We start from the raw sequence: 21,114 nt of genomic DNA on the forward strand, positions 1-21,114 counted from the left end.
GTGAGCCACTTCCAAATGTGGTTTTAAATCAGATATGTATCTGATATATGGACAATATCTGACCTAAACATGTATATCCGATTCCCCTTGGATTTCCCACTAGGTGAGGGTGACCCGATGACAGCTTTATTTTTATTAAGATTTAGAATTAAGATAAGAATTATACTGAATATCACTTTATAACGAGAAAACTTTGCAGTTTTTGTAATTTCTCTCTCTCTCTCTCGTTAATTTATTCAAATTCATTTAAATAAACGTACTCTTTCAACGCTTCTTTATTTCACTTCAGAATTCTAGATCTAAGTGAACCGCTATTAACCGTTATCTTACCGGTATCCGTTTAGTCAAATTTTGCGCCGCTAACATTCAATGACAGCTTTTAACTTATCCACGCTGTAAAGTAATCATGGTTCTAACCGACATGAATTAATCATAAATAAATAACAGAATCGATTTGGGTGGGAGTTAATGTAATTATTTTCTAAAGTGAATGTAAACAGGCAAGAAAAAAAAAAATCTGATATGGTCAAAAAATCTGATCTGTGCATTAAGCCTTGCAGTGTAAACGCAGCCTATATGGCTATTACGCTGGATTTGTATATTTGTATTAATGAAACATCCCTGTAATATCTTTATTGACTATGAGACATTGTTTTGAAATACGTCATATTTTACAGCGCATTTGTGAGTGTGGGAAATCATATCACGAGGTAATCTTGGTTAAAGTCAACATGTAACTACATTCTAAACTCGTGTCTGTAAACAACATGATGTATTTTCAAATGAAATAGGCCTACATTTTTTAGGGCCCAAGCACCGATGCTGTGAGCACCCTCTTGGAATTGCTCAGTTTATTCCTGTTTTGAAATTGCAAAGGCGGAATGTTTTACATTGAAAATTGATTGGATTATGAAAATGAGTGTTACATATAAGCGAACCAGATGATTAGAGGAGAGCGGTTGAAAAATAAGAGGGATTGTTGAATTCAGCCAAAAGTCATTGCGGAGGCATTTATTTTATTAAAGTTTGATGAAAAAAAAAAGGTTAACTTACAGTGATGAATCGTTCATAATAAGCCAAGGAATGTGTATTAAAGTAAATCGGGCCAATTTTCATTTCATGTTGACTTTATCGTTAATGAGTTTTATGTTTGCAAACTGATAGACACAAATAACATGGAAGACTTTGAATCGACGCAATGTAAAAATGAACATTCTTTGCCTCACTTTGCTAGCCCTCTGTTTGACTAACTCAATATAAGGTTAACTGTGTTAACTCCCAGTTGTCAGTCTTTTGAACTGCGTAATGCTGGTGTGGCGTCAGATCCAGGAAAGGGCCTTGTGTGTTTGCCGATCATTCATAAAGCTCAAAGAAAAATAAAGGCCATTTTGTCTTTTGATGCGCTTTTCTCTCAAATCTCTATTGCATTTCCATACAAAACTTACCCATACAAGACTTACCAGCTTTAATTCAAAACTGACCGAAGTCTCGTCTGGTTGGGGAACAGAAAAATTAATTTGTTTTCAAAAATGTTCCAAAAAGTTAAAAACGAAAAGAAAGAAAGGTTACACTTTATTTTAAGGTGACGTTGTTACATTATCCTTACTCAAATACTTACTTATGTACTAAATATGTACTTATTATAGTGTTACGGTTAGGGTTTGGTTGAGGGTTAGTTACTTGTAATTATGCATAATTTACTGTTGTTACTATAGTAAGTACATGTAGTAACGTGTAACTACGTCACCTTAAAATAAGTGTTACCAAAAAAAAAAAAAATGCATTATGACAAACAAGTATATTTAAACTGTTATGATCATATGATGCATTTTGTACTATTGCTTTTATTGAACTATACTATACTATTATTCTACGACTATTCTGTATTGTTTCTGAGATTATATCCCATATTTTCCTATTTGAAAGCTACACTATTACACATTCAAACACAACAGCTAAAATATGAGGGAAATTTATATATGAGGACACATTCAATATATATGTGAGCTGGGTTGTGTCCTGTTTTTGTGAAATCCAATTTTTTTTTTGTTGCCTTATACATTTGGGTTTTGGTGAGAAATCGTGACATTCAATTGCTTACTGAAAGCACAGTAAAATATCAAAACTACTTTGACATACAAACATCAATACATTCCTAGTGATATTGGCTGTATTATCTACTTGTACATGTGAAGCTAACAAGAGAAGGACATTTTTATATAAAAATTACTTAACGATAAGCATTCAGAGTACAGTAAAACAATCCTGACGGTTCTTCGAATAGCTGTAAATCTGAATATAGCACAGCTAAAAGGATATCATCAAGCGTATTCCCATTTCTGTGCTCTGTGGTTGGTACTGTATCTGGGAGTCTTTTGAGAGCTGTTATTAATTAGTTGGCCTACAGTTGCGCTACAACAGACCTGCTGAAGAAAAACGCACAAAAGTAAAAAGCGACTGCTTGCTGCTGCATTAACCCGAGGCCTGTTTCACAACACGTGTGAGCGGCGGTAAAACATGCATTGCGCTTTCACACACACAGAACTGCAGTACTACTGAGAAAAATAGGGATTTCCGGTTGACTAAATTGAGCATTTCCTTTAATAACAACCAGAGTCTATTAAACAGCTATCGGGAGTCAGCTACTGAAAACTTGCTCTACACGGAACTGAACCCAAACACAAAGTGTAGCTATAAACTCCTTCAGTGATCTGGATTCAGTCCGACTTTCTGAATAGAAACTACTGTTTGTGTGCCTGTCACTGCATAAAAGCCTTTAATGCTAAATATTGTGTTGCTAAATAGCACATTTTCAGCATGTTTTCTGCAAGAACAGGCAGAGCACAGAAACTTGCAGCTACGCTTCTGCTATGATTGTGCAGGCAATGTGAATGCTGTAACATGGCCACTGAAATGTGTCCAAATATGTGCCTTTTGTGTGCAGTGTGAAACAGGCCTGAGAAGTACGAATGACAGAATGAATGGAAAGGCGAATGAAGGGCCACCTATGCCGCGTTAAGAGAGTCACCTGTGCTTTTGCAGGGAGAAGTGAGTGAGTGAGTGACCGGGTCACACTAGCTGCCCCTCATACCGTGATGACGTGTACGAGTATGCACCCCAGTCAACGGCCAGAAAGAGGAAACCAATCTGCCGTCGGATGTGCTTTAGAAAGACCTGCGTGTTCGCCTGTGAGGTGTGGGTGTAGGCGGCACGGTGGCCAGATGTTTGGAGGACGACCTCTCAACCCAACCAGAACGCCAGACTTTGGTCGACTGAGCAAAAACACGCACGCGCGCGCAGATCTGACGAAAAGACACGGCGAGGCCGCTCGAGTCGGAGAGAAGGAAGCATCACTAATCTACTACAGGTAGATTAAGAAAAGGGCTTTCATATTGCATTTTCACAAGAATAATTTACTAGATTAAATTGCTTAGCATATATGTATACTGTATATATAAAACTGGAAGAAAGTTATATCCTAGTATAATGGTTACATATCACTTTCCAATTCTAAAATAATTAATACCAAGAATATGTATATGTATATATATATACTGCATATAAATATACATAAGTACATCGGTATATCTACACATATATATTTATAGTGCCATAGACCATACATATATATGCATGTATTTATAATATAGCCACACATACACATGTGGTGAATATACAATGAAAATGACTATATTGCAATGCCAAGTTTGAGTAAGACTCAACCGAACATTCACATCTCAAGTAAGCTTAAAGCCCAAAAGAGTTCAAGTGTATTGCTATATAAGGAGGAACCGAGGTCCCCAGCCGGTTTTCGGGGACGAGCAAGTCAAATAGAGTATTGCTTTTGTAAGAGTGGTGCATTTTTGGATCCTTAGATTGGGTTTGGATGGGTTTGTGAATGAAGTTTGGGCCGTCTCTGTGCGGTGGAGACAGCCTGGTCATGCCTGGAGTGGTACGACAGTTTAGAGCCACACAACCTGATGGTTCTAGAAGTCAGAGAAGAGATCTTGAGGACCCAAGTGAATAAAAAAAGGAGCGATGGTCCGCGGCTGGTAAAAGGGATTGTCAATGAAAAGACCACCTACAGTGAGGACAAGAGCAGAGAGAGCTGCGATTAATGATGCGGCACGGCAGGAGGCAGCGGTATATATATATACATTCTGATGGCAGGAGGGAAACGGGGTTAGGGTGTGCCACAGGGGTGGATACTAGGGTCTCTGCTCTTTCGGGCTGTACGTGGGGTTTTCATTGCACTGGGAGCGTCTCAGGTTAATAAAAAAGACATCAACAACTTAAGCTGCACGGTTAACTTTCCGACAAAACGGAAAAAAACTTGGAGCTCATTCCTTTGATACAAGGCAGAGGAAATGTGAAACGTATGTGGCACCTCTGAGGTTTCCATACAGATGTAGTTAGTACATAACTCTGACAAATCAGATCTGTTGTGATTTTGGAGAGAGTATAGTACAATGACTGCTATCACTACCAAAGAGGACGGGCCATTGGTTCTGAGTGGACACTTGAGGATGACCATGACGAATGGGAGGGATCCGTTTACAATGAATGGGAATACAGTGACCACTCGTTTAACCATGGAGATGGAGTTCCTCTTTGGTAAGCGATGATCATGACCCAGCCATAAGCCAGCACAAGCATTGATCCACATGATCCAAGGGGAACCAATGGAGTCAATGTTTCATGAACGTTAAATCCAGAACGTTTGTAGAAACAGGGACTAGCGTCTTTGCAGAAGCCAATGTTATATTACAGGTGTGCGGCATCGTCTGTAGCTCAAAGGGTCAGGAACAGGGTTATTACAGATAACTGAAACCATTTTTGTAAAAAGTTCATGAATAAAAAAAATAACTTTTTATTTTGAAATAAATCAAATAAAAATGGCAAAAACAAACTAAATAAACATGAAAAAAAAAACATTAAAAGTATTGATACTAAAATAGCAGTGGTTAGGAAAGACCCCCCGAGCAAAGTGAGCGCACGTGAACCTCAATGTGAATTCGCTTGTGCTGGCCTTTGGAGGAGTATGAAATAACATCTCACACACAATAAGACACTCACCAAGAAGTCAAAACAAAAAAGGACAAAAAGACATTTCAGTAGCATGTCTCCATGGATCCCTTGTTGCTGCTTTCGATTCTCCGCTGTAAGGCTGTGACTGGAGGCTCCGGTGTGTGTCCATGTGAGGGGCCGTGTTTGAGCTGTGTGTGTAATGTGTGTCTTTGTATGGTTCAACTCTACTACTACCTGTTCAGTCCTCATCTAGAGCCTGATCAACCAAACCTTCTGTGAGGAGACAGCAACGTAATGTTTCATGACTACGAATGGAATAATCAGCTTCATAACTAGCTCGAGACAGGGTCACCATTCATTCATTGGGACAGCAAAAGGGGTCAGGTCAGCAGAAAGGGTTCAAAGGCCATCTCGACATGCGTTAACTGCCCAAAAAAGCTACTAAACTGCAGGCTGATATTCTTAAACGTCCAACGTTTTAAAACAAGCTCTGTCTGGAAACACAAGCTGCTAGAATGAAATAAAAAGTCATGTTCCGGGTTCAATACACGCTGTCAATTATCACAGAAGAGAACGGACTCGTCCCTCAGTTTGTAAAAACAAATCGTGTGCACAATGTACTTGATGGAAGTCTATTGCACTGGAATTTTTATATTAAAACAGATAACATTAAAATATCGCTTTGACATTATACATGTTAACACAGTCAATGCTTTGATTTAGTCTAACAAAACCAAACGAAAAGACTAAAACATAAAACAAAACAACTTCAGAATAGACTTACATAGACTTCGATTTAGTCCAACAAAACCAAACGAAAAAACGAAGTACAAAACAAAAACAAACCTTTAGGATAGACTTTCACAGAAAGTGCATTACAGCAGTTTTCACTTACAAACTGAGGGACAAATCAAAGCTTTTATCTGTGGTCATCAACAGAATGTGAAGATGCTGTCCATCGAGCACAAGTCGCATTGAACCTGGAACATGCCTTAAAACTTCTTTAAGTATCTGAAAGCTACACCAAATGTTCATTCAGAGCGGCTAAAACTGCTATAGAAGAACATGTAACTGCTACACGAGTAACTAAAGAGGTCTGAAATATACAACAGTCAGTGCTTGGCAGTTGATGAAGATAAAGGTTTATTTGTAAGCAGTAGTTTGAATTAGATCTATACATCTTAAGCACAGCTCCTGATATCCGTACATAGAGTAAAGCCTGTCATGCCTATTCCCATTCTACAAGAAAAACCATGATAACAAAAGAGGCTGATATAATTTAAAATGTCCAAGAATGAGGTAACAATTCACAGTACAAATCCTTCAAGTTTTCTTTCTGAAGAACATAAAACCTGTATTTGTTTAAAACCAGAAGACAAATGTGATAATGATCAAATAAAAAGCTCTTTACAAATATACCCTCATAGCTGTCCCTGCGTGTGATAGGGATGTGCTCTCTGACCTTCCCTTCTCACGTACATTTACGCAGTGTGTGTGTGTGTGTGTGTGTGTGTGTGTGTGTGTGTGTGTGTGTAAGGTAGGCTCCTGAGCTAAAAGAAAGAGTAGTGGGGGACGGGGTAGGCGGGCACTTTCATGACGGGCAACAGAAGCATTCTCTTGGGCAAACCTAGAGAGAAAATGAAAAGAGCACTCCACATAAGTCCAGGATAAAATAAAAGACCTGAGGGTGTTTTGTTTTAAATGAAGCTAGAGCCAATTCAGTCTCATTCTAGCATGGGGATATGAGCCCAAGAGAGGGGAGGAGAAGAGTGAGGTCAGGTGAAGAGAGAGGGCAGAAATCAAGCATTCATTCAGATAGGAGATGACACACATGTACCTGCTGGCTAATGTCATGTGATATGATATACACATACAGTTGACCTGCTGAACCACATGGTATATTCAGTCATCTTATGAAAAATGGCTCTTGAGTAGGGCTGGGCGATATAATGTAGATAATCTGAGAATCTAACAGCTCCAGATCTTTCATTTGATTGGTTGATATTTCAATTACTTGTCGCAGATATTCTGTACATTGAATGATGGTGTAATAATTTCAATATTTTCCAGCCTTTGTGTTTGTGCTTGGAAAGTATGATTTTTCTAAAGTCCCCAAGACTTTAACCAAACAATCACCAATTTTGGTATTGTATAAATCAAACAATAAAATACAGTTAAATTATAGTTTAAAAAAAATTATGGTATGTTTTCCACTAAATTAACACACTAAATTAAAGGAATAATAATTATCTATTCGATTTGGCTTTATTTACAATATATAAATCTAACAAACAATAACATACAGTGACATTTTAGTTAGTTTTTTCACAAACTTAAAATAAAATGTATTTTATTCACAGTGTATAAATCTAACAAAAAATATTCAAGGTATGTTTTCCACCGTTTTTATGAAATTAACACACTAAAATGATTTTTTTAAATTGTATTCACAGTGTAGAAATCAAACAATAAAATACAGTAACATTTCCGTGGACTAATACTTGTTTTTGTTCATTAATTTTAAGAGAACTGTTTTCCAGAGACAAGATGAACTTTTGTTTCCGAAAGGTTTAAATCCGAGACGCTAATAAAAATATCTGTCTTTATCACTATTGCATTAAGTTGCGACATTCAGTACATATAAGCAGGTTCGTTTACTAGCATAGTCTTGAAGAAATGTAAAAACAGCACAATGCCATCGTGATATTCATGTCCATACTTAATAATGTCCATAAATATTCAATATATCACCCAGCCCTAGTTTTGACAACTAGACAGAACTATCTAATTGAAAGTAATAAAGTTAATAGTGGTGTCTGAACCATATATTTGAATTGTGGGTCGGGGCACATGGAGGGTTACAGGAGTGATTTGCTGGCTGGCGCTCTTATGTGGAGTGTTCATTCTGTGCCGTGTGTGTGTGTGTGTGTGTGAGTGCATGTGTGTGTGAATAGAACTGTAGTCGTAGTCTCACAGTCGTTCCCATTTAGAAATCCCAAAGCAGCAACAGGAGGAAGAGGGTTGGACAGCGTAAGATGACTGGTGAGAATTACTGCATGCACACAGCTCTCAGGCACCAAACCGGAGAGACGTCAAAGAGAGGGGCGCACTGTTCTCTTACAGCACAATACCAGGTTTCACCTTCCACCTAAAGGAACAGTCTTTATGTGGCAGGCAGAGACCAGGCCGCTGGGAGCAACCCCATACCCACCACCCCCCTCATCCTGCGAGGAATGAACACACAAACCCTCGTTCCCGCTGAGCCCACCTCACCTAGTCCCCCCTGCACATAAGGCTCATTCAAAGCATCTTCATCTGGGCCTGACCGGAGAGGCGCTTACAAATCTGTTTACTGTGTGCGCATTCCTCTATTTGTGTGTTTAGAAGTTGCAGTGTGAATGGGCGTCCCTGAGCGGTGTGCTTGCGTGGAGTATAACGGGAATAAACTGTGTCAAAACTCAGCAGCAGTTTCAGCCGATTATGACAATGGCGCGTGATGAATATTAAACATAAAACGGCAGTTATTCGAGGTCAGTCAAATTATTAACTGAAATTAAAACCATTAAAGCCTTTATTGGTTTTTCTTAATAGAAATAAAGCTAAAATAAAAAAATATATATAAATATTCAATGAAAAACTTACACTTAAACTTATTTATTAAAAAATGTGAAATGTTTTTTTTTAAACTTGCTTTAAAAAAAAACGACTAAAACTGAAACAAATATAAAGCTGAATAGAAATATTTTTTAAACTAATAAAACAACTAATAAACTTTTTTAAAACAAATGACAAAAGCACATAACAAAATTACTAAACTTTAAAGAAATAATTTAAAACATTAATAAATATACTACATAAATAGTACAAATGAACTGTTCTGAATGTGCCTTCTCTGCTGTATAGCAGTACAGTATGTCCGAAATCACTCTATAAAACAGAGGCTGAAACACTGCTGAGATTTTGAAGTGTACATCTGATGAACACTTAACACTCTTCTCATCAGTCAGAGCTTTCTCTAGTCTAGTATGTACAGGCGGGTGGACTCAAGTTTGAAGATTATACTGTGTTTACTAGAATATTAACTGGGGATGCCAATTTAGAAAGTTGATTTAATGTGATTTATTATTAAAAGAATTAAGTGATCAATTTAAAGGGAGAGTTCACTCAAAATTGTTAATTCTCTCACCATTTACTCACCCTCAAGCCACCTTCAGATAAACACAAAGAAGATTTCTGAGAGTCACTGATTTCTGAACACCTGCTGCTCGGTTGACGCATGAAAAACCACACACCGCAATCGTGACCGTAATCCATACAACCCCAGTGGATGAACCAATGACTTCTGAAGCCAAATGATTGGTGTGTGTAAAAAATATAACACATTAAATGTACATTTGTATTCCGGTCATGAGAGGGACAATGTGACACGTGACATACATGTTTTGTGAAGTTCACGCGAGAAAAAGCGGTCCTCCGTGCTTCCACGTTACTTCTCAAGTGAACTTCAAAACGCATTAAAGTCACGACACAACGTCCCTCTCATGAACGCTCATACCAGACACAATGATTTACAGAAAGTTAAAAATATAACTTTTTTTCTTACACCTATTGTTTGGCTTCATTGATTCTTTCACTGGGGTCATATGGATTATAGACTGCGGCAGCCTTTCATTATATGAACTCACAGAGATGGAGGATGGCATGAGGGTGAGCAATGATAATAATTTCATTTTTGATTTTATAAACATGCCCCCTGACCTGTACAGAAATTAAATAAGGGATTTTGCTACTAACGGAGCGATTCAAGCAAATAGTAAAGGGCTGTTCACACCTAGGATGATAACTATAATGTTAACTATAATTATAAAGTTTTAATAATTGTACTAATTCCATGAAAACAGTGAAGTCCACAACTATAACAATTTTGCTGGAATTACTTTCAGAATAATTTTTCCCCCATTGTCAGCCAATCAGAATCCACCCGACTCTAAAGAGCGCAAGCATTTAAAGTGGACGCTTATATAGTATATGTTAAATCATTCTTGGTGCGAACATACTTTTAGATGGCGCAGGGTTGAACTATTAAAGTGTTATTTAATGGTGTCTTAAAGGGATAGTTCCCCCAAAAAATTAAACAGTCATCATTTACTCACCTTGATGTTTTTTAAGCCTTTTTTCCAACCATTTTTTTGTCTCTACAATTAAGGTCAATGGATTCCAATGTTGTTTTTTGGAACCCGCTGACTTTAATTGTGTGAGGAAATACAGATTTGAAAATGATATGAGGGTGAATAAATGATGACAGAATTTTCATATTTGGGTGAACTGTCCCTTATTTGCCAGCTAGTCGCAGTACTAGTCTTCAAACTGTGCTTAGCGTGATCTCTCCTCTCAGGCCATCATGCCCAGCGGCTGCTTTGAATGGTGTAACTGTGTGCTGTAGACAGTAGCACTACGCTGACGCTTCGAGAGCCGCCCAGAGTCAGGAGAAACGGGCCAAGCGTCGAGCAGGCAGACTAGACGAGCAAAGTCACACTCAGGCCAGGTGCAGCAAGTCTTGCTCCAACCACAATTAAGAACCAAAAGGTTATGGTTCAGTTCCATCGTCCAGGGAGTCGTTTCTCTACGGGATTCTTTGTGGGGGTTTGAAAGCCCAATTGGAGAGCTGAATGGGGGAGTAAGTGGGGGCAGATTTGGACCCTAGACCCTGACTGGAGGAAGGGAGGACGGGAAGGAAGGGGTACGTACCGTATGCAGGAGTGGCGGCCGCAGCGCTGTACCCGTATGGGGCTCCAAAGCCTGTGAGAACACAGGATTCATGACGGACGGGGAAGTAAGTGTTAAGACTCCTTCACAATCTTACTGACATGAGTCATGTGAAAGAGCCTTTCTGAATACTATTATATAAACTATAAACTGATTATATGTAAATACATCTACTCATGAACAAGCAAATATGGATGCAAACAGTGTTGTGACAAAATACCATGTTAAAAACAACATGAGTTGGTGTTCTCATCAAAATGAAAGCTTATTGACCAGATCATTTGTTTAAAGCTATTGAAGCTATTAATTAAAGCCATTGAATATATTTGAAAACATTTTTCATCATTCCCTAAAAATGTTCAGATAACTGAAGGAAATATAAAAAAAGAATAAAAAAATAAAAAATACTTCTGCATATTGTTTGGAGTTTAGAGATGCGCAATATATCAGTTCCATATCAGCGAAATTAAAATGTTTGATAGTATCGGTCAATCGTAGGGATGCCGAATACTATGTTCAGAAATGAAATGATGCAATGGAGCCTCTAAAGGGACATGGTGATGGAAAAAAAATACGAGATGGGAGGAAAAATATAATATTTTTATATAAAAAAATATATATATTCCAATGATTTTGCGTTCTCTTGCAATTATAAAGTTGTGTAATTATATTGTATATAATTTGCGGGCATCAGGGATAGCTATCAATATGCAGGGTATTAAAATCGCTTTTGAATGAACGCTCGGTTTTTACTTTCACTTAACTTTCGTGATCACACGTTCTCTGTGGATAGGGAGCAGTGGCACTGACCGCACATTATACAAGTAAGGGTTAATGCCCTTCGAGGTGTCCATTGTCAGGTTTTAATGGACGACGGCGAGGCGTGAACCGTCCGACGCGCAGCGGAGGACCTCCGCCGAAGTCCATTAATACCTGACAAACAATGGACACCTCGAAGGGCATTAACCTGCTTATACCATGGTCACTTGCCAAATAACACATTTTTAAAACATTAGTTTATATTTTAATTAGTTTTACAATCAAAATCTAAAGTTTTTACAAACAATAATTTGGTTTCCCTGGTTACACCTGACGGTTTATTTAGCAACTGGAGATATTTATAGGCCGCTCGATTTATAGTCCGTATAGATACTTTGACTGCCTGTTGCTATGGTTACTCACAGCTGATGTAGCCAGTGCATTTATTTATTAATTTCGAACGGTAAACAGACTCCTTTACTAGGTGTCCTCTTGTGTCACTTTTTAATGGACACCCTGCAGCCAATCAGAATCGAGTATTCACCCAGACCATGGTATAAGACAAGATATTTGTCAATAACACTCAGGATCTGTTGCGCATCAAATCTTCCACCATTGTTCTGTCAGTCATTCTCCTTACCCTCTTCACATGATCAGTGAAATCTAACTACCGCAGCAAGCCTAACCATGTCCCTTTAGGGGCTCCGTAGAATGCGTTACTCATTTTCCGTGCCTTTCCGAATTCGGATTTAGGCTTCAGGGCGCATTCCTAGTCAATAGCATTTAAAACAATTGATTTTAGTTTTCAGTGTATTAACCAAAATAGTACAAAAATTTGTTTCAGCCATTTACTATTCAAAAGTTTGGGGTCTGAAAAAATTTATTTTGTCTCTTGCACTCACCAAGGCTACACTGAATTGATAAAAAAAAAAAAACTTAATTAAACCGTAACAGTGAAGTATTATTTCAACTTAAAATGCTTATTTGGTGCTCAAATTCTTACCAATATTGGAAACATTGTGCTACTTAACATTTTTGTGGAAACCGTGATACAGTGATTTTTTTCTGGATAATTTGACGAATATAAAGTTCAAAAGAACAGCATTTATTTGAAATAGTAAAGACAAATTGTTATTTTACAAAAGATTTCTATCACTTTTGATCAATTTAAAGAATCAAGTTAAGTATTAATTTATAATAAAAAAAAATCTTACTGACTCCAAACTTTTGAATGATGGTTATAGGTAAATTGGGGCTTCTTTTATAGAAATGCATTGTTGCATGCAATTTTACATGAGTCAAAAAAGTCAACTTGAAGTAAACAGGCTTTTAGTCACTATAGAAAGACTGTCATCAAACACACACCTGGCGTGACGTATCCCGGTGCGGCCGCAGCGCTGACGAAAGCTCCTCGCGTGAGAGTGGGTCTTCCTCGTCCTCGTGCGGCCTGGACCGCAGCGGCAGACACAGCAGCAGCTGCAGCTAATGCCCCTTTACTCTACAACACACACACACACAGGCTTTAATGAGCACTGAGAATCTACAGTAATGCCACAGTGTTTTATGTGTAAGGTTGCCACAGATTGATTTCTGGAGAAAAACGATGAGTTAGTCTGCAGGTCCCAGTTTCATCCAGGATATCTTTATCACTGAATATCTAATCCAGCAGTCATGAATCACCAGGCGCTGACCCCAGTTATTGGAGAGACACTCCGAATCTGGACATTATTGATCACTAATGGAAGCAACCGACGACCTACCGGAGGGATTATTTTCTTCTTCTTGTTTCCAGCAGCATTAGGCCCGGAGAAGAGCTTCTCTAGAGCTGCGAGGGCAGCGCTGGCTTTGGCTACTTTCTTATTGGGCCCTGCGCCGCGAAACTTCTGCCCGTCGACTTCCACCTGCCAACGAGAGCACGGGATGAGGAGGGTTGAACAGGAAATTACATCATACATCCGCCATCAATGACTGAAATGTGAGATGATGTGTATGATAAGGTGCTTTCTTTTTAGAGGTCGATTGAAATTGGATTTTGCTGAAATGATGACAATGTTTTCAAAGAAAGGCAATAAAAAGATTGTTGTGCTGATACTAGAAAAATCCATATATTAAATGTGTTATATAATGTTCTTAGTCTTTCCTGTAACAGGTCGGCCCTGAGAAAGGCTGCAAGAGTTTACTTTGAGTAAACCAGAAAAGTTTATTTCATAAATAATATACTAAAATATCCAGAAAAAAATACTGTATGCATAATACTTTAAGACTTAATTATAAACAAGCCTAAAATACACTGGGACACTTATTTTGAAATGTCTATGCGTCACTGCTCCCGGCTCATTCAAAAAGATAAGAGAGATAAGCACTCTTACAGCCACTTACAAAACATTAAAATATGAACACCATAATCATTTTCAGAATTCATCAATAGCAGATCAAAAGGAATCACTTAGCATACCATTTTTGATTTTGAAACTCACATCACTCACAATTAAATTAGAGCCTTTTGAAGTTTAATAATCACATCAAACCATATTGCGATTCCTGTTTTACGTCCACAAATATGCAGCAAGACCTCTTGAAATTATAATTAAGACTTTTGTTATACCAAGACTTTTTGTTATACTTTTGTTAAAGTCACCATAAAATCAAAATTGAGAATTCTCAATCTGCCACACCTCTCAATCTGAGGCATCACTCATATCTGCATGTTACACAACAAACATTAAAATCTGGGCTAGAGGTTTGTTCAAAACCCTCAACTCCAAATATGACTAATAATAATAGCGTTAATGCTCGTTTTAGCAAATAAACAGTATTGTATTGCCGAATAGGGATTAAGAGGTACATGTGTGTTCGAGGCCCACCTCCATGACGAAGCGTTTGTCGTGACTCCCTCCGCTCTCTGAGATGAGCTCATACTTCAGCCCGCGACGTTTCTCATTGAGCTCCATGACCGGGTTCTTCCCGCTGGCCGTCAAAATAGGACCCTGAGTTCGCACCTAGATGCAGAACATGTTATTGAACTGAATCAACACAGACTTGAGCTGAATAATGATACTATTGTCCTCTGTAGAGCTGCTTTAGAGCTGAAATCGTGTTTCAGAATCGAAGACCTTAACATTAACACTGTTATTTTCTTGTTTAGTTCTGTGAAGCTGCATTGAAACAATTGGATTGTAGCCTATATAAAGCACTTTCTAAATAAATGTGACTTGACTGGAACAGTAAAAACATTTAATAAACGCTTGAGTAAACGTGGAGTTTGCAGTTTGTGTGCTTGTACCTCCAACGTGTTGGAGTTGTCTGAGTGTGATGTGTTATTGCTTGAGTGAGTGGACGATTCGCTCTTGCCCTCCCCGTCTGACTTCTCATCTGCACTCATGGAGTCCAGGTCTGTGTCGAAGCCCGTGGGGTAACCCATCGCCTGTAGCACCTACACCACACGTCCACAAAACATCATCACACAACAGATCCAGCATGGAGATCCAACAGGACATAATGAGAGTGTTATATCTTAGTAAGTTGTCATTTATTACTCGCCTATGGGTAGGGTTGCATCAGCCTTCTTTAATAACTTACACTGGAACATAAAGTCCACACTAGAGGCTTAGTGCTGTAACTACTAGTTTGGAACTAACTCAGTACTTTATTAGGTTGCACCATTTGTTCTCAAGGCAGAACGTAGCTAGTCGTTTATACACTGTAAAAAAATGATTTTGTTGTAAATAAAACAGATTATTGAACTATTTCAGTATATGTGTGTTTAAAGGATTTAAGTCTGTCAGATAAAACAAAGGCTTATTGATGTAATTCAGTCAATTCAATTTTATTCTAACCATTACTCCTTGTTGGAGGATTACGTAAATATTTAGTTTATACGTAGATTTACATTTCAACAATTTTTTAGTGTTGCACCATTAAACTATTTAGTAGTGTGTAAACTGCAAGCTCTTAGTGCCCCTTTTCTTCAAAACTTTCAATTTAGGCTGTGGCTATGCCACATCAGTCCTTATTTTACTTAAAGTTTTTATCGAAAATTACACAATGACCCAAAAAAGTAAAGCTTTAAAGTCTCTCGTTTTGGAGGTTTAGTTATGAAAGTATCACAAAATGAAGAGACATGCTGGGAAAGATCAGTTCATCTTTGTGGCCATCATCAGCATGAGCTGGCTGAATCAAAAGAAGACCGTTTCTTGGATACTGAGGTCATTATTGAGAGAGAAATCATCACCTCGAAAAGACTGTGCTTGTATAAAAAAAGGCACAAAGCTGAGTTACAGATCTGTGCAAATTAAGCTGGATGTTTAACCAAACAAAATCCTGAATAACTTATATTATAGAAATATACACAAAATATATTATACATAAACTGCACAGTCTATTAGTACAATATCAGTTGTCAGCCAATAATACTGAAAATACTGATAAATTAAATCTCTAATTATATATACACTACCGGTTCAAAAGTTTGGGGTCGGTTAATAATAATTATTTTTTTTCTCTCGTATGCTCTTATAGTATCTTATGTTCACCAAGGCAGTATTTATTTTTTGATGAGACATACAGTAAAAACATTAATACTATGAAATATTACAACTTCAAATAACTGTTTTCTATTTTAATATATTTTAAAATGTGTTTCTTCCTGTGATAGCAGGGCTGAATTTTCAGCAGTCAATACACCAAAAGATTGATGAATAGAGAAAGAAAACATTGTCACTTGATCACTTGTACTGCTATTGATGGCTCATATCTCACAGTTAGGGTGAATGCATGCTTTAAGTGTGTGTTTACACAGGGTAAAGGATATCATAAGAGCGCCAGGGTTCATTTGTCAGTCTGACCCAAATTGGGGCTGCTGGTACTGTTAATGGCTGCGCTCACAGAAAGAGGATTAGTGTGGTCTTACGCTCCAGAGCCTTTGTTCACAAGCACTCTGGGATTACATAGATTTGAGCCCTTTTTGCATCCTGGGAATCACTGGTGTGAGTGTGTGGGAACAAGCTTTACTGGTCTTCCTGAAGAGAAGCACACATAGCTGTAACCTTCTATCCAGTGACGGGTCATCTATACCGCTAACAGATGGATTTAACCACGGTCACGCGATCGAGTGTACTTCTAATAAGAGCTTAACACTAGCACAACAACTAGGTCTGTATATGTTGGCCTGATCACACTGGAAAAAGTGTAGTATATGAATATTGTAATGGAACAATTGTATCGAAATGAAACTGACATATGGCATAGAGCAATCGCAAATGCTGCGATTCAATTAATTAAATATATGTGTTTTGTGTTTCAGAATGAAGCGCGACACTGTGTTCATTCACACACAAGCAGCTCATGATCCATGTGTTTTCAGCATCTCTGAGCGGCTCGGTTCACAGTAAATGTTGCTCCACACAAACTCCAGGTCTGCATGTGATGAGTTTGGGTCGCTCATAAATAAAAGCTCAATGGTTTAACATTTGAAAACTAAGAAATTGAGATACAAATATTGTCATTTAAATTTAAATAATAATTTTTTTGTTATTTTACTTAAATATGTATTGTTTAATATTTTATTGAGCAATAATAATAATAATAATAATAATTATTATTATTATTATTATTATGATTTTATAGTCATGTTGATACATAATTTCAAAATGGCAAAATTGTGCAGCCCTACAAACAAGCACAGCAAACTGGAGCTTTTAAAAAGTCCTGAATTTAACACCTGGAAACTCTGAAAATACATAATATGGATGTAAATTGGGCTGTAAACAGCATTTAATTCTGACTTTAAACCTTTTGTGCGTGCACAGAGAAAAAAACTAAACAAGGTTTGCATTTTTATCTGATTAATCAAGAAAACAAAATCAACAGATCGATAAAAAACAATTGTTAGCTCTGGCACTAATTATTAAACCTTTTTGCCACATTTATTCAATGAGAACGGGATCAGGAGAATGCATCAGCACTGTGGCTTATTGTGGATATTGTTAAAAGGAATAGTTCATCCCAACATAAAAGCTCTGTCATTATTTATTCACCCTAGGCAGAATGTCCAAGCTGCTCTTTTCCATACAAGTGTGTAAAGCTACAGTATCAGAAGGTTAGAAATAATATAAATAAAATACCACATGGGTCACACGGACTACATTTATGGTGCTTTTCTTTTTTTTTTGTCCTTTTTGATGCTTTACAGTCAACGTTCACTTTCATTGCATGGAAGAGAGCAGCTCGGACATTTTTTTGTCCGTATATGGGTTTCAAATAACACAAGGGTGAGTAAATGATGACAAAATACTAAATTGAGTGAATTAATCCTTTATTTCCTTACGTAATGCTCACGCCTATAATCACACGCCTCAAACTAAAGTCCAGATGTACCTTTACAGCCACGTGCAGCTTGGCGGTCTTCTTTGAGGAGCCAGAGGCTTCGTAGACAGTGCCGTCGACGTCTACAGACATGGTGAAGACGGGGGCGTGAACCGGACCTGACTGAGACAGCAGTTTATACTGCAGCCCCGGCCGGATCTGGTTCAAGCGCATCAGAGCGTTCATGGGCTGATTCGAGTCTATTGCTTTACTGTCAAGAACTGCTGGAAGGGAAAAAGAAGAGAAATAAGCGTTAGCAATTATAGCGAAAAGGAAACGCTCCTTAGACACACAGGTCGTCCTCTAACTTTGTAGCATCTCTTCGTTCCGTCAGCTGGCTAATTGTGAAATTCTGCTGCTTTGAAAGCAATTTATTTGAGTCCAGCGAGGAGCACAGGCTGGGGACAGTAGCGCGGCTCCAAGAGAAATTAAGAATCAATGCCATTGATTTCCCAACGGTTGTCTGCTTCCTGTACGAGAGAGCAAGAGATGGAGGTGCAGGAGGATGTGGAGCGAGAGGGAAGGGACGCCGCAAATAAAAGAGTCGAGTGAGAGCTCTACAGCTTACAGAAGAGAAAGCAGGTGAGAGATTAGAGGTACAATACAGCAAAGGAAAATAATAATTCTGAGGTGAGGACAAATGAGACGTGTTATGCGGTAATCTTTCTAGAAAGAGGACAAAAGCTTTTACGGCCAAACAGGGGAATAATAAAGAATAAACGACTAGAGAATGCAGGTTACTGTATGAGCGTGTCCTTGCTGGTTTTAAATAGGAGATAAGGCAGGCACATTTTCCCACATTATATAATGTACTAAATTCATGCAGTTAACTGACAGATGCCATTTAAAAATTAAACAAAAATATTGTATTAAATATTAAATAAAAAAAATTACTTACTCATAAATATTATACATTTTCAGAAAACCTGACCAATAAGAACATTTTCTAATGCCCAGTGCTGATGCTGTTCTCTATAGAGCATATCGTTATCTGCTGATGAATGACAATATACAATATACATAGACATAAAACACAATGCAATTTAATGATAACAAAAAAAGTTTGCATAAATTAAGACCTATAAAAAAATAAAAAAAATCACTGAAAATGGCAGATGCCCACAATCTCAACAAATATCAGTAAATGAACTAGTCTGGACAATATATTTGCCTATCATTACTCAGACGGACCTTTTCTCAGGTTGCGCTTCATCTTCTTGATGATGTCTTTGTCGTCCAGCAGACCATCTTCATAAGGTCTCTTCAGCCCTAGACCTGATACAACACAAGAGTAAAGTTAATGTGCCGATGAAAACACACCGACAACGAATTACTAAACCACATCGAAAACAGACTCATAGAGCTGTATGTTAGTGTAAAATTTCTAAATTATGTACATTATTAAAACAAATAAAAGGTAAAGTATGTAATTTCAGTGGCACTGAATGGATTTGCAAAAAATATGACTGTTCAAACGGGTTTCTCAAAACTTCCTCTCTTTGATTGGACAATCAGACAGGCCCACCTCAAACTCCAACACCATTGGTTGAGTCAAAGTTACTGTTGTCGGGCAGATCAGGATGTTCAAACAAATAGATTAATGTTTTAAGAGCGCCAGTTTTCACAGATATCAACATATGAATGACGCGACTATAGTTATATCTACAAATGAAACTAGACTATGAGTATTTAAATATTGGAAAAAAAGACACACTTCAGGTTTAAGTAATGAATTAGGTATGTTTGCTCACCTTCTTTATCTGACCAGGGGTATTTCTGTGAAGGTTTACTTGAGGGGAGAGGGTCCATTTCTAAGACCTTATAGATCTGCCCAAAGGCCATGAGCCGCAGAGCATGCTGAAACACACACACACACAAAGATTAGATATGATAAAAAGGTATCAAGTAGGGATGTGCCGAAGCAGAATACTATGTTCAGAAAGGAAATTACACATTCTATGGAGCCCTTAAAGGGACATGGTGATGGACAAATATATATATCTTAGTCCTTCTATAATTGCATTCTCTCACAATAATATAGTTGAGTAATTATATTGTATATAATTTGCGGTCATCAGCAATAGCTATCAATATGCAGGGTATTGAAATCGCTTTTGAATGAGCGCTTGCCTTTTACTTTAACGATCACGCGTACTCTGTGTATAGGGTGCGGCGATACTAACCGCACATTATACAAGACAAGATATTTGTCAATAACACTTAGGATTTGTTGCGCATCAAATCCTCTGCCATTGTCCTGTCAATCATTCTCCTTACCCTCTTCACGTGATCAGTGAAATCTAACTACCGCAGCAAGCCTAACCATGTCCCTTTTGGGGCTCCGTAGAATGCGTTACTCATTTTCCGTGCCTTTCCGAATTCTGATTTAGGCTTCGGGGCGCATCTCTAGTATCAAGGTTATCAAAGAGCAAACCTAAATTATCTGCTCCAGAAAAAATGGTCTCAAAACATACCCTGAATACACACACACACACACACACACAAACACTTGTTGCTTATTCTTTTAATAATAAAGCAATAACTCTGCTTCAGCCTAGATAGCGCCTGTAGGTGTGGAACATCGGGCACTGAATCACCATGTTCAGAGGAATTATGGGGCAGACTGCCTCACAAATAATTCATGCTACAACTAACTCGCATTAACTCATCTCAACAGATATTGACAAAGCTGTTTACTTTAGTTATAGCCCATTAGCAGGCTCCATAACTTTGGTTCCAAAAGTATCTCTAGAAAGATTTGAAAGCCCATTTTGAGAAACACCTTTAATTACAGTAATCAGAGCATCTGTAAGAATATCATCACAGAACAGTTCACAAATTGAAGTGGTCTTTTTAGTATTGTCCCAAAGAGGCAAGGGAGGCACAGCCTAAACAATATTTTGAGGTGCAAATGTGAGAAGGGTGATTTAATGTTAATAAAATTCCTAGTTATTCATTTCATGTGTCAGAATGTGCATTTCTTGCTTGTAAATTCACCACAGTATAAAACACCATAAAATATCACTGAAGTCGGAAGCACTGCTGCTCTTCCCCGAGCGCTCAGAATCTGCCGATGTAATTACAATCTTTCGGAAACTGTGCTGAGGCGAGTCTGAGGGGACAGAGAACTGGAGGGGGAGGCACATCCATAGCCGGAGTCTTTTGCCTCCGTTGCCAATCACAGAGAGTGGCCAATTA

At 38.0% G+C, this 21,114-nt stretch overlaps 1 protein-coding gene across 6 annotated transcripts in view; it reads right to left on the reverse strand.

Moving 5' to 3' along the window:
- Window positions 1-3,394: 3,394 nt before the first annotated feature.
- strbp (spermatid perinuclear RNA binding protein) overlaps window positions 3,395-21,114 on the reverse strand; it is a 100,473-nt gene continuing 82,753 nt past the window's right edge. For 2 of the 6 annotated variants that reach the window (XM_084401068.1, XM_084401067.1), the window contains exons 11-19: window positions 19,668-19,773; window positions 19,108-19,191; window positions 17,929-18,140; window positions 14,837-14,986; window positions 14,418-14,552; window positions 13,314-13,454; window positions 12,919-13,051; window positions 10,777-10,827; window positions 3,395-4,081 (exon numbers count right to left, since the gene is read on the reverse strand). In XM_084401068.1, coding sequence (XP_084257194.1) covers window positions 3,987-4,081; window positions 10,777-10,827; window positions 12,919-13,051; window positions 13,314-13,454; window positions 14,418-14,552; window positions 14,837-14,986; window positions 17,929-18,140; window positions 19,108-19,191; window positions 19,668-19,773 — 1,107 coding nt within the window. In that variant the 3' untranslated portion in view covers window positions 3,395-3,986. Of the gene's footprint in view, window positions 4,082-6,147; window positions 6,656-10,776; window positions 10,828-12,918; window positions 13,052-13,313; window positions 13,455-14,417; window positions 14,553-14,836; window positions 14,987-17,928; window positions 18,141-19,107; window positions 19,192-19,667; window positions 19,774-21,114 lie in introns of those variants that run through there. The other 4 variants (XM_084401071.1, XM_084401070.1, XM_084401069.1 and 1 more) reach the window with 3 other exon arrangements.

The sequence above is a fragment of the Rutilus rutilus genome (assembly GCF_951802725.1).
Source record: "Rutilus rutilus genome assembly, chromosome: 25".
Lineage (NCBI taxonomy): Eukaryota > Metazoa > Chordata > Actinopteri > Cypriniformes > Leuciscidae > Rutilus > Rutilus rutilus.